Raw genomic sequence first — 15,157 nt, forward strand, 5'->3', positions numbered from 1 at the left:
ACCGGCCACAACCAAACTTGCTTGCGAACCTCCCGCCAGAACAATCCCACCCCCTTGATAAACAACCAATCACATTCACTTCATTCACTCGTGAAAAGTCAGGCACCACTTAGGAGAATTCGGAAAAGCAACAGTTGGAACGGCCGATTCCCTATGACCTTAAAGACATTTCAATTAGTCAGAAAAAATTGCAGGGGGAATATATATTAAAAAAAAAGTCAAATCAAACAAAACTTTTGCGACCCACATGGAGTACCTCCGTGGACCCCCTAGGGGTCGCGGACCCCCTGTTGAAGACCTCCAATATATAGGGTATATTTGTTGCTTGTGGTCAGTAAAGACAACATTTAAAAAACATAAATCCCAATCTGATGACTCTTGAGTAACTGAACATTTCAGAGGGAATGTAAAAACATCTCTAGCTCTAAACGTAAAGCTAGAAACATGACACCTGTTTGTAATTCTGAGTATATTCTATACATATCTCTATATTGTTGGATTTCTCCATCTTAAATATCTTCTATTTTACTCTGGGACACACATTGCATTTTAAAGGTGCAAGTTAGTGACGGATCCTTTCTAAAATGAAGGCTTGAACTCTGATTCCTTTACCAGACCTCCCCGACACCCTACTACACCTTCTACTATGACACTGGACTCTCTGATGAGGAGGAGATGGAGGAGCAGGTCCTCCGGAACACCGTCAACAGCGAAGCTCTCATGACGGCCTTCCACCAAAGCCAGCCAGGAAACGATGGAAACAAGGTGGGGAAAGAAGAATAAAACGCTTCTCTTTAAAGCGACCAGAGATTTCTCTTTGTTCTATTAAATCTGTCTTTTAAAATCTTTTGGCACTTTTGTTTGGTGCATTTAAAACAGAGCATGGAGCCGATGAAGGAACGACTGTGGGAGGACCACTTTGCAGAGTTTGGGCGCGGCGTTCACATGTTTCGCACTGAGAAGATCCAAAAGCTGGTTGCCATGGGAATCCCAGAGTCGCTACGTGGGGAGCTGTGGATGGTGTTCTCTGGTAAGAACAAGCTGAAACCGAATTCGATTCAATGAGTGAGACTGAGAGGAAGTGAACTGGACGGAAGATCCAATGATGATCCCACTTTGCAACATACTGTGGCGTATATTTGACGTGAAGAAAGTCTTCAGATAAATGAAGCTTTTATTGTAGAATCTTCCACCTCATCAGGTTTTATTTTCAGGAACCTTGGTTTACCTTATATAGAAAATGTTTGGTCATGTTTTGGACCTTGCTCAAGTAACCAATCATGGATATTTTCAGTCCTCTTCGAGAATCCGTCAGATATTTGAAATCTCCTGCAGTTTTTAAGAGTTTTCACCAAATGTTTGCTAAGGCTTATTTGGACAGCCTACAGACTTACATCAAGACTCTACTCCAGACTCCATCTTTGCATGTCTGTTAAAAGCAATATCTACTACATCTACTCCACTCCAAGATCTTTAACGTCCAAGGAGAGGATGTGTGAGAGATCTGGCCTGCGCCAAGTGGACCGTAACGGAACAGAAAATTAGAGTTGTTCTGTAATTTCATGGTAAAGGAGAAGGTGTAGGTGGATGGCGACGTTTAGAGGAGTAACAGTGACTGTGAAACCATTCTTATGAATCAACGCAACGGAATTACTCCATTTGCAGACGTTAGCGGAGTTAGCACAGAGGATGTGGTTTCCACCTCCACCACTTATTTTGATGATCCACCTGGAAAAGGAACATTGCGACTATACCTTGTAATTTAGTAGCAAACAGAGCAAAGTTTAAAGTGTAAAAATATAAATTAAATATAACAAACCAACAGGTGCTATACGTGATTTGAAAAGTTTTGTATGCCATATGCTAGTGGAGATTCTCAGTCATCCAGGTCATAGTCATTCCATAATAGTTAAAAAACAAACCACTGGACTTTGTTTTCCAAGTTTAAAACGTTTCGCTTCTATCCAGGAAGCTTTTTCCATTTTTCCACAGATTAGCGGACTGACCTGCTGACCTGGACCCAACCTGATTTAAAACGTTTATAAATTACCGGATGTTGCCTGATGACTGTGTCTAACTTAACTTGTGCCACTTCTCCTGTTAATATGGTAAAGCCTTCCAGGACCAGGCTACACGTGATACAAATTAGCCAATGAGCTGTGTCAGGCAGGGTCACTGTGGCGAGCCACTTTTAGACACAGCAGGCAAACCTTATGCAAGCTGGGCGATGGGAAAAAGGAAGCAGAGAAAGTATGGACTGCTGGAAGAACTGCACTGAACTGGTGACAGAAAAGTGAAATGGCGTGCTCAAAGATGACCCTGCACATTTTGAGTATTTTTGGCTCAACCTACTGCTGTGAAGCAGGATTCTCCACCGTGAACAGAATCAAAAATAAATATGGATCCAGGCTCAAAATGAGCCCCTTGATATGTGCTTTAGAATGGCTGCCTCCATTCAAACCCAGGTTTAAAGCCTTGCAGGGCAGCCTGAAGCCCACTGCAAACATTAAGCCAGAAAAAAGAAAGGAAAAAAAAAAAAACATTTCAGGAGTTTTAGAAAATATCTGAATCAGGAAATTGTCTATATACCAAACTGAACAATTGTTGTTGTCTAGTAAAAAAAAAAAAAACACTTTAGAATTTAAAATGGAAAAATTTTCTTATTTTTTTAAATTGTTTTTTTTATTATAAAAGTCAATGTATAACATGGATGCATTAAAAACCAAATTTTATTTAAGTGTTAAATTCTGTTTAAAGTAACGGAATATAATTATAAAATGTCTCTGGACCTTTACTGATTGATGATTTTCTTTATTCGTATCCCACTGATTTTAATTGGTTACACCGGAACTACAGTGAATCAATGACACAGGAAGTCACTCGTAGAATGTGACTTGGTCATTTTAACAGTCATTGTTAGAATAGTTTTGTCATTCTAGTAAAGTTTTGTGTGATAAAAGAATCTCCTTATGATAAGTAGGTCGACAGCCGGAAATGTGTTTCTATCTTTATATCCTCTTCTGTTTTTTGGAGCCATGACACCTTTTCAGTCAGAACTGATGTGTGCTGGTGATTTATTTTTTTTTTTTTCATTTGATCTGTGGTCAGTTGCTGTGTTCACTTTCACTTCCTTGTGTTGAAATAGTTTCAGCCAGGGGTGAAGGAGAACTGGCTCATAAAACAACTGAAACTGAGTAGAAGTACCTGTCATGCAACTGGAAATAAATGGAACAGTGTCATATGGGAATTCTAGCATTATTTCCAAAAAGGAAGTGTTTTATTTTTTTTTATAGTTTGTAAAATCTTAGAATCAATTATCTTGGATTAAATTGAGTATAATTTTCCAAATATAATGACAGTGGTGAAGTGGAACTGATCTGTCCTGTCCTTCTCATCTGCTCCTGCTTATAAAGCTGCACGTCGTTCATCCAATTTTGCAAAAACTGGATAAAATACAGGATTGTTTATCTCTCATTTCTTTCACAAGTGCAGTGAAGCTTGACATAACCTCCAGATAGTGAGTGTTTTCCTGTCTCTGCGTCTGTTTTGTAGATGCATGCTCTGAGCTGGAGTCCCACCAAGGCTACTATGCCAGCCTGGTACAGAAATCAATGGGCCACAACAACCTGGCTACAGATGAGATCGAGCGCGACCTTCACCGCTCGCTGCCGGACCATCCGGCCTTCCAAAACCCCACCGGCATCGCCGCGCTCAGGCGAGTCCTCACTGCCTACGCCCACCGCAACCCAAAGATCGGATACTGTCAGGTAACGGTTTTAATGACATTAAAACATAGAACATTTCTACCACAGACCAATGAAAAGTCTGAATAGGCAGATAAACCGACACAGAATAGTTTAACTGTAAGAAAAGAAGAGGAACTAGTCCAGCTGTGCGTGATTTAATCTCCGTCTGCGAAGGCCTTGGATTGGATCAGAGTGAAGTTGAGAATATCTCCAACAATAGTCTGCTCTGATTCAATATGTTGTTTAGCCACATAAACCTTACCTCATCCTAGAACAGGTTACAACCTCAGGATGCTCAGATATTAGCTCCTTCCTGCAAAATAAATGAACCTCCAGTCTTTCCAACTCTCCAACAGGGTTTCCATAATACTGAAATATCAAAGTCAATAGCAATATCCAGGGAAATATTCCATTTGTGATACCTCTTTTAAAAAAATTCAGCTTTTTCAATCTTATTATGGAACATGCCTTCTGTACAGAATCAATGATTACAGTTAAATAACTGTGCATGAAGTTTAATTAAAAAATATATTACTCGTAAATCTAAAATATGCAAAAAGTACCAGTCTTTAGTATTAAAACCCTCACGAAAACATTGTGGTATCTGTGTCGATACTTTTGACAACCCGAGTCTCCACCAAATTATCTTTAACTATAGTTTGTTGTTCAGCTCTTTTTCTCCTCTTCTCCGAGAATAGATTAAATCGAAGTAGTGATTGGTTAATGAGGCATCTTAAAGCGTTTCGACACGTTGCCAAACTGTATTGATTATGCCTTGATACAATCTCACAAAATACTGACACCTGCTAGACCTTTAAAGACACTGCAGGCAGCTTATTCGACAGACTAAACTGAATTGATTTGATGACCCGGTACAATGATATAATTTAAGTTATTGTTTTATTTCATATCTATATTTAAATTGAAAATATCTTTGATGTTTTTACATGCAGTCAATAAATAATGTAGACGTATATCATAACGTGAAAATTTAGGGCAAATATGTGAATGAGGATGCTTGTGGACTAGGATTTCAAATTTAATAATAATCTGTTTAAAGCAGTAACTAAAGTAAAAACAGTAAACAAACTGAGAGTCAATTTGAAATGAACTTTAATTCAGATAAGTTGAGTGATAACTTAGAGGAAAAGTAATACACAACGAGAAAATTTAAATAAAAACACAACGGCTGAATGATGAATTTCAATGATAAACCTTAAAAGATTAGCTTTTTTTTTTTTTTTTCTTTAGCAGATGCATCGTTTTGAGAGAAAGTTTTTAAATACAGTTTAGTGTGATAGCCAGTTAGAAACAACTGCTGTATCGGTCACATGACTTTCTCGAAATGACGCATGCACCAATAAAGTGTTTTGCCTTTATGGGCTCGACGATGCATCAAGTTAACTGTTACCAAGGTAAATGGCTTTTATTTTGGGCCTCGAAGTAAAGGGGGCTGAATAAAAAAGAAAAAAATTATCCACTGTCTGTCTTTCACCTGAAAACTGATCTGTTGCTCCAGCTGTTCACTATCCTTCTTCATCTCCTCCACCTGTGCAGTCTATGAACATCCTGGCGTCTGTCCTGCTGCTGTATGCCAAAGAAGAGGAAGCCTTCTGGCTGCTGGTGGCCGTTTGTGAGAGGATGCTGCCAGACTACTTCAACCGCAGGGTCATTGGTAACAGACTCAGAGCTTGTCATTGTTTTGTGGTTTTGTTTTCAAAGCTGTTGCTGCTCCGACACCAAAAACACCCAGATAGGCTTATTTTTAGCCTTTAAATCAATGGCTTATTTCCTGAGTTTCAGAGTGTTTATTTTTGACCCACCAGGTGCTTTTGAGGCAATTTCCGTTTCCTTTAATGTCTGCATGCATCTTTCATCTTTAAAGCAGCAGTGATTGTTTCCTGAGACTCTATATGCAGCATATATTACACAAAGAATGAGAGACAGTTAAATCCTGTTGGGTTAAACAAACAACAAGTTAATTTAAATGATAACCTGTCTGGGTCTGTATCAGTGATCACACTGATGCTGCCATCTAGTGGCCAAAACCATAACATAACATATTTATTGTTGAAAGTTTATTTTAAATGTGATAAAATAAAATCCTTAATTATTTCCTGATTTTAAATCATTTTCAGGCAACTTTTAAAAAGGAAAATATTTTTAAAAAAGTCAGGCGAACAGTATGTTCATTTCAGATGCAAGGGCGAATTTTAAAATCGTTTTGTAACTTATTTACATCTCCATTTTAATCCATCAGTTTGCTAATTCATTCCCCTTTTTTAAAAGCCCTTCGTCCCCATGAACTCAACCATTACATACAGTGAGGAAAATAAGTATTTGAACACCCTGCTATTTTGTAAGTTATCTCACTTAGAAATCATGGAGGGGTCTGAAATTGTTATCGTAGGTGCATTTCCACTGTGAGAGACATAATCAAAGGAAAAAATCTAGAAATCACAATATATGATTTCTTAATTATGCATTTGTATGATAAAGCTGCAAATAAGGATTTGAACGCCTGAGGAAATCGATGTTAATATTTGGTACAGTAGCGTTTGTTTGCAATTACAGAGGTCAAACATTTCCTGTTGTTTTTCACCAGGGTTGCACATATTGCAGAAGGGATTTTGGCCCACTCAGTGGACTTTGGCCCGTTGGTTCTATTTTGGTCCCATCTGATCACATGACTTCATCCAATGACTCCTCTGGATCATCCAAATGGTCTTTGGAAAACTTAAAAGTCTTAGGGAGTCATATTTAAATTTGAAATCATTCTGGCTTAAACAGGTATATAAATCTACTTTTTAGATTTAGTCCCAAAATATAGAACATTTCTATTTAAAAAAAAAAAAAATCATTTATTTTTATTTTTTTTCATGATCTTATGCAGGCCAGTTAGTTATGACACCTAAATCCAGCCAATCATATATCAACGGTTGTCTGTCAATAAAATTTTTTCGGTCATAGCATCTTGATTCATATGTCGCAGCTAATAAACGCAACAGTTGAAATCAGAAATAAAAATAATTTACTCTACCATTGAGTTCCATCCCAGTGTTCATGGGGATGGACTTCTGTGTCTTCAGCAGGCGTAGAGCAAACAGAACTGGCAGCGTTGCGAGGCAAGGGCTCAAACATGTACGGCTGTAAGCCTTCTACACCAAACCAAGCTTCTGCCGCCCTGGCGTCCTCTTCCACAACATCTTCGTCCCCGCTTTCCTCCTCTAAATAAAAAATGTATGACGGAGGAGACTCATCCATGACCTCTGACACAAAGCTCTCCTCCTCTTGCATGTTTCTGCTGTCCATTGCGTTCCTTGACAGTGTCGTTTCTAAGTCAACAATTTAGTGCTACATGGTCCCAATGTAATTTCCCATTGGGAACCTACTAGCACTAAGGTGCTTCTGAGACACCGGCCACAACCAAACTTGCTTGCAAACCTTCCACCACAAGAATCCCGCCCTCTTGATAGACGACCAATCACATTCACTCGTATAAAGTCGTGCTCCACTCGGGAGAATTCGGAAATGCAACGGTTGGAATAGCCGTTTCCCTACGACTTTAAGATGGGCCTTGACATGAGCTGGTTTAAGCAGGGAAACCATCCGAGCTATGAATTATTTCAAATCATGACATCTTAGTGTGTTACCAACAGAAACCTTGGAAACGGTGGTCCCAGCTCTGTTCAGGTCATTGACCATTGACTCCTCCTGTGTAGTTCTGGGCTAATTTCTCACCTTGCTTAGGATCATTGAGTCCCCACGAGGTGAGATCTTGCATGTCATGTTTAGCTTCTTCCATTTTCTAGTGATTGCTCCAACAATGGACCTTTTTTCACCAGTTTGGCAGGTTCCACGGTAGCCCTTTCCAGCCTTGGACTATTTAGTCTAATGTCTCTTTGGACAGCTCTTTGTTCTTGGCCATGTTAGTAGCTGGATTCTTACTGATTCAATGGGGTGGACAGGTGTCTTTATGCAGCTAATGACCTCAAACAGGTGCATCTAATTTAGGATAATAAATGGAGTGGACATTTTGAAGGCAGAATTCTGGCTAATAGACAGGTGTTCAAATACTTATTTGCAGCTGTATCATACAAATAAATAGATTTAAAAAATCATATGTTGTGATTTCTGGATTTTTTTCTTTAGATGATGTCTCTCACAGTGGAAATGCACATACCGGTATGTTGACAATTTCAGACCCATCAATGATTGTGGCAGAACTTGCAGAATAGCAGGGTGTTCTCACTGTACCTCTTTCACAGGTAGTTCAATGTTTTGATTAACAAGATAAATATCTAAAAAATAGACTTTTAATTTCATAACCTGTCATAAAGTACGACTGATTTTCTGCTGGTAGATTTGACACATCTGACTCTCATAACTGTATTTTGCACAGCAGGCATCAAATATAGATCATTATTTTTGATTATGTGTTTTTAAAAACTGCTGCCTTTAACCCTGCAGGGCAGAGTTGAAGCATGGTTGATATACCGCATCCTGTGGCATGCAGCTCTCTTTTTATACAAAACAGTTTCTGAACAATGTGACAAAGAGACCAAACAGAGATGGCTGCTGTGGTCTGTGTTTCTATTACTTCTAAACAAAAAGAAAGCCTTTTTGCTAAATATAAACGTTGCTCTATTGACTCGCGCCCTAACCACTTGTTTTAAGGCGATGCTTTTAAAGCTGCTTTAGAATAAAGTCTGCTATTGTGTGTGTAAAAAGAAAACCCACAAAAACCTCTGTAATGTTTGAATAGAACTTGCAGTCGTTCGATCACAAAGCTCTGCGTCAGTGATGCCATCGCACATGTCCACAGATGGTCAAGGCATGTTTTGAGTATTGGATTCCAAGAACATTTAAAAAAGCTCTTTCTACTTTGCTAATATTTGGTGTAAAAACTAATACTCAACAACCAACCTGGAATTAGTATTCTACAGAGAAAGGGTGATCAATGACTTTGTCAATGTTTATGTAAGATGTCATTCTTTCCATATTAAGCTGCATGTTGCAACTGGTAAAAAAGTTTCTCTGATCAGTTTTTTTTTCACAATCTTAACTGTCACTGATCAGAAGTATATATTCTGAATTTGCTTGATAAACTAAAAAAAGCATCCCATTGTTTCTTTCTAGTTTTTGTGGGACAATAAAATCCTGTTGTTCATATTAGAAGCAAAGCGAAAATGTGAGTGATGATTGGCTGGTATTATGAACACGTTAAAAAGAAAAAAAACAACTAGGTTGAGCATTTTTCTAAGTCCAGCCTGTTTCATTAGAAAAAGGGGGCTAAAAAAATCCTCCAGTCTTCAATTGCTATTCAGTTTATTTTTATAGTGCTAATTCAGAACACAAGTCATTTCAAGGCACTTTTCAGTTCACCAGATCATACAGTAAGATTGATTCAAAGTTTTCTATCAAAGGAAAACCAGTTGATTGCATAGACTCATTGACTTAAAGGCAATCCCTCACACTAAGCATGCTTGTAGCGACAGTGGAGAGGAAAAACTCCCTTTTAACAGGAAGAAACCTCCAGCAGAACCAGGCTCAGTGTGAGCGGCCATCTGCTGAGGCCGACTGGGGTTCAAGAGACAGAAGCAGAGATACAAAAAGCAGCTGTAAAAGGCGGCCCCGTCCAGGAAAAACACAGCCAGGCAGATGAGCTCCAAGAGCAGCTCCTGAATGAACAACTCACTGCTGAAGAAAATACAAGTCTGACCCCTTTAAAAAAAAAAAAAAAACTGATCCATGAATATGGAGTGAATTTTGTTCCATTATTGTTTTTAAAAAAGAACACCTTATGTAAAAGAAAATTAGAAAAAAATGCAACCCAGAGATGAAACTTTGAAAAGTTTCTTTGCTGTTTTCTCAGATCATATTTTCTCATCATTTTTAAACTTGATTCTATTTATTTTTATTTATTCTTTTGCTTTTTTGTTTTACAAACCGCATTCTTTTTTAACTGCGTTATACAGATCAAACTCTTCACTTTTGGGAAGTGGTCTGTGCTCAGGAGTGAAGTAGCTTTTGTATTGGTCTGCAGTGACGTTAGTAACAACATTTTTTTTGGTCAATGTGCGTTTCATTTATAATGGGCTTGAAGTGAAGAGAATTCGATCTGAAAAAGGCAGTTTGAAAATAATTATATTCATAAAAATCAATCTGAAAAAAGAGAAGTTTAGAAAAATAGTACTTGGGGGGGAAAAAGGTGGAAAAAAAAATAAATAAATAAAAAAACAGCAGTTACAGTTCAAAAACTTTTTTGATTAATATTTTCGTTTTTTTCCCGGTTTTTCAAATTTCCTTTTACAAAACATGTTCTTATTTTGTAACGATAATGGAACAAAATGAACACCTAAAAAGTGAGGAATTTGCTTAAATGATTTTAAATATATATATATATATATATATATATATATATATATATATATATATATATATATATATATATATATATATATATATATATCATTCAATAATTGGTCAATTTAAATCTGACCCTTTTACCACATTTTTAATTTGTTGTTTTCTCTGGGATTGGCATCAAATTAGATTCAGAGCAAGATAAAATTGTATTTTATTGGTGTCAGTTTCCCACAAACCCTCTACTCATCGCTTGAACCTCCTCCCTACTCTGCAGGAGCTCAGGTGGACCAGTCGGTGTTTGAGGAGCTGATCAGGGAGCGTTTACCGGAGCTGGCGGAGCAGGTCCCAGATCTGTCCACGCTCTCCTCCGTCTCCCTCTCTTGGTTTCTCACCCTCTTCCTAAGCGTCCTGCCCTTTCAGAGCGCTGTCTGTGTGGTGGACTGCTTCTTCTACCGGGGGATCAAAGCCATCTTCCAGCTGGGTCTGGCTGTGCTGGACGCCAACGCTGCCCAGCTGTCTGAGTGCACAGACGACGGACAGGCACTCATGATCCTCACAAGGTGGATTCTCTCCCTCTGACTATTTTAATGTTCTCTGTTTCTATATAACTCTATAGAGAAGCTGTTTATGTACTTTAAGCTGAGATTTTAAGTCAGAATCACAGATTAAGAGCGACAGACTAACCCTCTGTCATTATCTGTCCTCTGCAGTTTTTTAGATCAGGTGGGAAAAGAGGATTCGCCTTCATCGAGCCCGCCTGCTGCAGAGGAAAACAGCTGCAGTGACCCCGTTATCCCTCCAGTGAAACACATAGACATCACCGACCTCATCCATGAGGCTGTCGGAGTGAGTGTTGCAAAAATATAATGGAAATATTTTATTAGTGTAATAAGCTTGCCTGTTCCTCTTTTAAAATTAAATTTAAAACCAGCTAATGAGCAAATTCTTTTTTTTTTTTTTTTTTACGTTTCCTTTGGGCTCTGTGAATATAGATTTTAATACCCTAGCGGCACGTTAAAGAAGACAGGAGAACCCCAATAACATTACAGTAAAGAAAATTTAACTGCAGTGTAGAAAGTTTGGCTGAGATGAAGCTTCAGTCAATTTAGCAAAAATCAAAATAAGAAACATAACAGTGGCAGATAATCAATAAGTATCCTAATAATTATAATCTCATACTGGCTGTTTTCAACTGTTTATAAACATGAAAAAGATTGTGAGTATTATATTGTTACTTAAACTTAGATCAGAGAGGCTCCACAGGTTCTGGTGCTTCGGCTCCCCCGGAAAAAGGAAAAACAGATATAAAGTTTTGGATTTCTTAAAGGAGAAGTTCGGTTTTTAACACTTTTAGCCCATTTTCTGTAGTGTCCAGGATGAAATCGAATGATCGACACCAAAATTTTGACAATTGGTCCTGTCTCTGCTTTTTGGCTCATTTAGAATCCACCCCTGGCTGCTTTAGAATGGCTTCCATAGAGCATGTCCGATAATGTCCTTAAAACAACCTTAAACGTTGTTTTTTTTAAATATGCTACTCACCGGGTCGTCAGCGCTGTTCAATGACGTTCCAAAAAAAGTTTTGTGAAGAAAAAACGTTCCTGTAGTGTTTTATTTAGCATTTTGTAAATCCCATTGAGTTCTGTTGGAATAGTCAATATCCCCCTGCCACCGGAAACGGAAATGGGGCCTGTTTACACAGTTGAAGTCTTTTCGCTTCACTCTGTGTACTCCGACGTCGAGAATCAAGAATCCACCTTTCGTATTCCATTTTCAGAGTTTTTTAAAGTGTTTAACAGAGAAGTTAGCACCTCGACGTCGGAGTACACAGAGTGAAGCGAAAAGACTACAACTGTGTAAACAGGCTCTATGGAAGCCATTCTAAAGCAGCCAGGGGTGGATTCTAAATGAGCCAAAAAGCAGAGACTGGACCAATTGTCAAAATTTTGGTGTCGATCATTCGATTTCATCCTGGACACTACAGAAAATGGGCTAAAAGTGTTAAAAACCGAACTTCTCCTTTAATGGGGAATATAATCTGTCCTTTCTGCACCAATCCTATAAATCCCGTTCTTTCACAGCAAAGAAATGAATAAAAGGTCCCACTGAGCACCGTGCTGCGCTGAGAACAGATACATCTTCAGCTCTTTGTATAATGGATGGCAGGTCTGCCACAAACCAATTAGAGCTAAACCTGCATAACTGAGGCTGATGGATAATTTTCTGCCTCCACATTTTCCTCCTCCTGGATTATTTCCTCATCCACCTGTATCAGTCTATGATGAGCTGATAAGAACATTTTGCCCTTTGTTTAGTTAACATGTGAATGATAACTATAGAGGCCCAAACAAAAAAAAACAAAAAAAAGAATCCATATGCTAGACATCAATTTTTTTTTTAATATGTTCAATTTTGTGTGAAAATAACAAATAAGTCTATCGCAGGGTAGAGAATTGATGCAAGTACATGATCTAATGTAACTTATAGTTGTTTTTTTTTATTTCATTTGTCAGAAAGTTCATTGACAGCTCTAATTTTGAAAAATATGAATTTTTTTGTCAATTATTTTATGGTCCTATGGCTTTACAAAGGCTAAGATACAACACTTGAATGGTTAAAGCAGAGGCTTGAACCAGCAACCCACCAGTTTCAGGAGAAACCCATAAGTTCTGAGGCACAAAATTGCAAAATCTCCTAATTCCCCCTCTTCTACTTACTTGTGATGTTGCACCTTCTGAAATAAATGACTACATTCTGTCTTTTAAAAAAAATGCTTTTTGTTTCTGTACTGGTTTCAAATATTTTTTTCTTATTTTATTGGTTTAACTAAAGACATGCTTAATATATTTCTAGTGTTCTACTGTGACCAGATAAGCATACCCCGTCAGACCAGCATACCTATAGTCAATATGCATGCGCAAGATGTCAGATTGTTTACGAAAAATAGACTTTAAACTACCTCAACAGGCATGTATTCCTTTAGTCATTTACAAAATAAAAACTATTTAAGGTCAGATCATCATACGCTTCGAAAAAACACCATAAAGTAAATAATTTTTTTTAACTAACAGTTTACAGTATCTGTATTAAACTGAAGAAATCCGCTGCTATAAAATCAGTGCTCTCTCTGGTTTGCAGGTGTCGTTACCCCGGCAACCACTTAGCATTTCCAGTCTTCCCTTTGCTTTCTAGACTTCAAAGTAAAAACAAATAATGGGGCTTTGCAAAAATAGCCTGTTGCCTCTGCAAAAAGTGACAGTCTACCAAAAGCAAATTTGCAGTTATTAGTGATACTTTGAAAAAGAGCATAAATGAAAGTTTTTGGAACACACTAACACATTCGGGTTGAAAGTATATAGTTATTTTTAAAGCAATCTAAATCGTGTTTAAGGTCTAGAAATTTTTTTTTTTTTTTTTTACCAGACGGAGAGAGGCTTATAAACTGAAAAATAAAACACTTTAAACTCTGTTAATGTGGGGACAATAAGGAAAGGCCTTTGTGTGTTTGCATGTGGTGTAACTCATAGAACAGTTGGCCAGTAGACAATAAGGAGGTTTCAAAACATCAAGCAATTAAAAAGAATAGATAATTGATTCTGTAATAAATGGCAGCCCTGAAAGTGTGGACAATTACTAAAGAAAACCCTAATTTACTCATATGAATTATTCTAATGAAAATACTAAATGTTGGTAGGTATAAATATGTCCTCTGTGTAACTGTTTGGAGAAGAAGGATGTTGGAAGTGAGTTATCCTGAGTTAAATTAAAATGGGAAAAGAGGTGTGGCTAAATAAGCCGAGCTTCAGACCGCTTCTTTTCAAACATCTGTTGTGGTAAAATATGTAATAATTATTGCTTCTAGAAATATAAGTCTAAAGAAAAAAACATGCAGAAAAACAAGCAGCAGGTCTTGTTCAATAGCATTATTTTCCGATTGGTGTGAATCGAATGCAAATTGCATGTTTGAAAAAAATGTATTATAGAAATTGTTCTTATATTTTAAAAACATTTAAAACTTCCAACCTGTTTAGTTATCATAGCCCCAAAAAAAATGTTTTCTATTAATTTCCCACTATATATTCTGTCCTACTTTCTTTTTTTACCTTAAAGGAGTAGTACACCCAAAACATGATTAGCCTTCATTTTCTACTCACCCCGATGCTGAACAACACTCTGGAGTACTTTTTTGATATCTCAAATGCATCTGGAGATCTGGGAGGCTTCTTGCTGTCTGCTGACATTCAAATAATGGAGATCTATGGTGACCGAGACAGAAAGGTCCATAAAAGTCCACAAAAAACGTGTCAATATTCCTCCATACTGCTCGTACAATGTATTCCAAGTGTCCTGAGTGGGTAGCATCCAGAATTTACTCGAAACGAAGTCATTTAGAATGTTTTTAGAGCATAAACAGTAGTGTATAGGATTTCCTGAAAGCGTGCACATGCGCGCTCACGACGCTACGGAAGCCGGCAGACCAAACCAGCGCATTCAGCTCGGCAAAGAACTCATGCTCTTCCTCAACACTGAAGTCCTCAGACATTTTTGTTTCGTTGTTTCTTTCTTTGGACAGGTAAACAGCACATTTCTTCTTCTACGCTTGCATTATTGGCAGAGCAGACGCTGAATGCGCACTTTCATCTGGTTTGGTCTGCCGGCTTCCGTAGCGTCGTGAGCGCGCATGTGCGCGCTTTCAGGAAATCCCATACACTACTGTTTATGCTCTAAAAACATTCTAAATGACTTCGTTTCGAGTAAATTCTGGACGCTACCCACTCAGGACACTTGGAATACATTGGACGAGCAGTATGGAGGAATATTGACACGTTTTTTGTGGACTTTTATGGACCTTTCTGCCTCGGGCGCCATAGACCTCCATTATTTGAATGTCAGCAGACAGCAAGAAGCCTCCCAGATCTCCAGATGCATTTGAGATATCAAAAAAGTATTCCAGAGTGTTGTTCAGCATGGGGGTGAGTAGAAAATGAAGGCTAATCATGTTTTGGGTGTACTATTCCTTTAAGACACAAATCTCCACTAAA

The 15,157-nt window shown here is 38.0% G+C and overlaps 1 protein-coding gene across 1 annotated transcript in view; it reads left to right on the forward strand.

Annotated features, from left to right (window-relative positions):
* Window positions 1–15,157, forward strand: part of LOC119778480 (TBC1 domain family member 8) — a 47,218-nt gene that overhangs the window by 26,897 nt on the left and 5,164 nt on the right. The window contains exons 8-13 of the mRNA XM_038277693.1: window positions 616–765; window positions 880–1,030; window positions 3,553–3,767; window positions 5,304–5,421; window positions 10,390–10,675; window positions 10,826–10,961. Of these exons, the coding sequence (XP_038133621.1) occupies window positions 616–765; window positions 880–1,030; window positions 3,553–3,767; window positions 5,304–5,421; window positions 10,390–10,675; window positions 10,826–10,961 (1,056 nt within the window). The remainder of the gene's footprint in view (window positions 1–615; window positions 766–879; window positions 1,031–3,552; window positions 3,768–5,303; window positions 5,422–10,389; window positions 10,676–10,825; window positions 10,962–15,157) is intronic.

Source organism: Cyprinodon tularosa, unplaced genomic scaffold, assembly GCF_016077235.1.
Source record: "Cyprinodon tularosa strain WSP-4 unplaced genomic scaffold, ASM1607723v1 ctg134, whole genome shotgun sequence".
Lineage (NCBI taxonomy): Eukaryota > Metazoa > Chordata > Actinopteri > Cyprinodontiformes > Cyprinodontidae > Cyprinodon > Cyprinodon tularosa.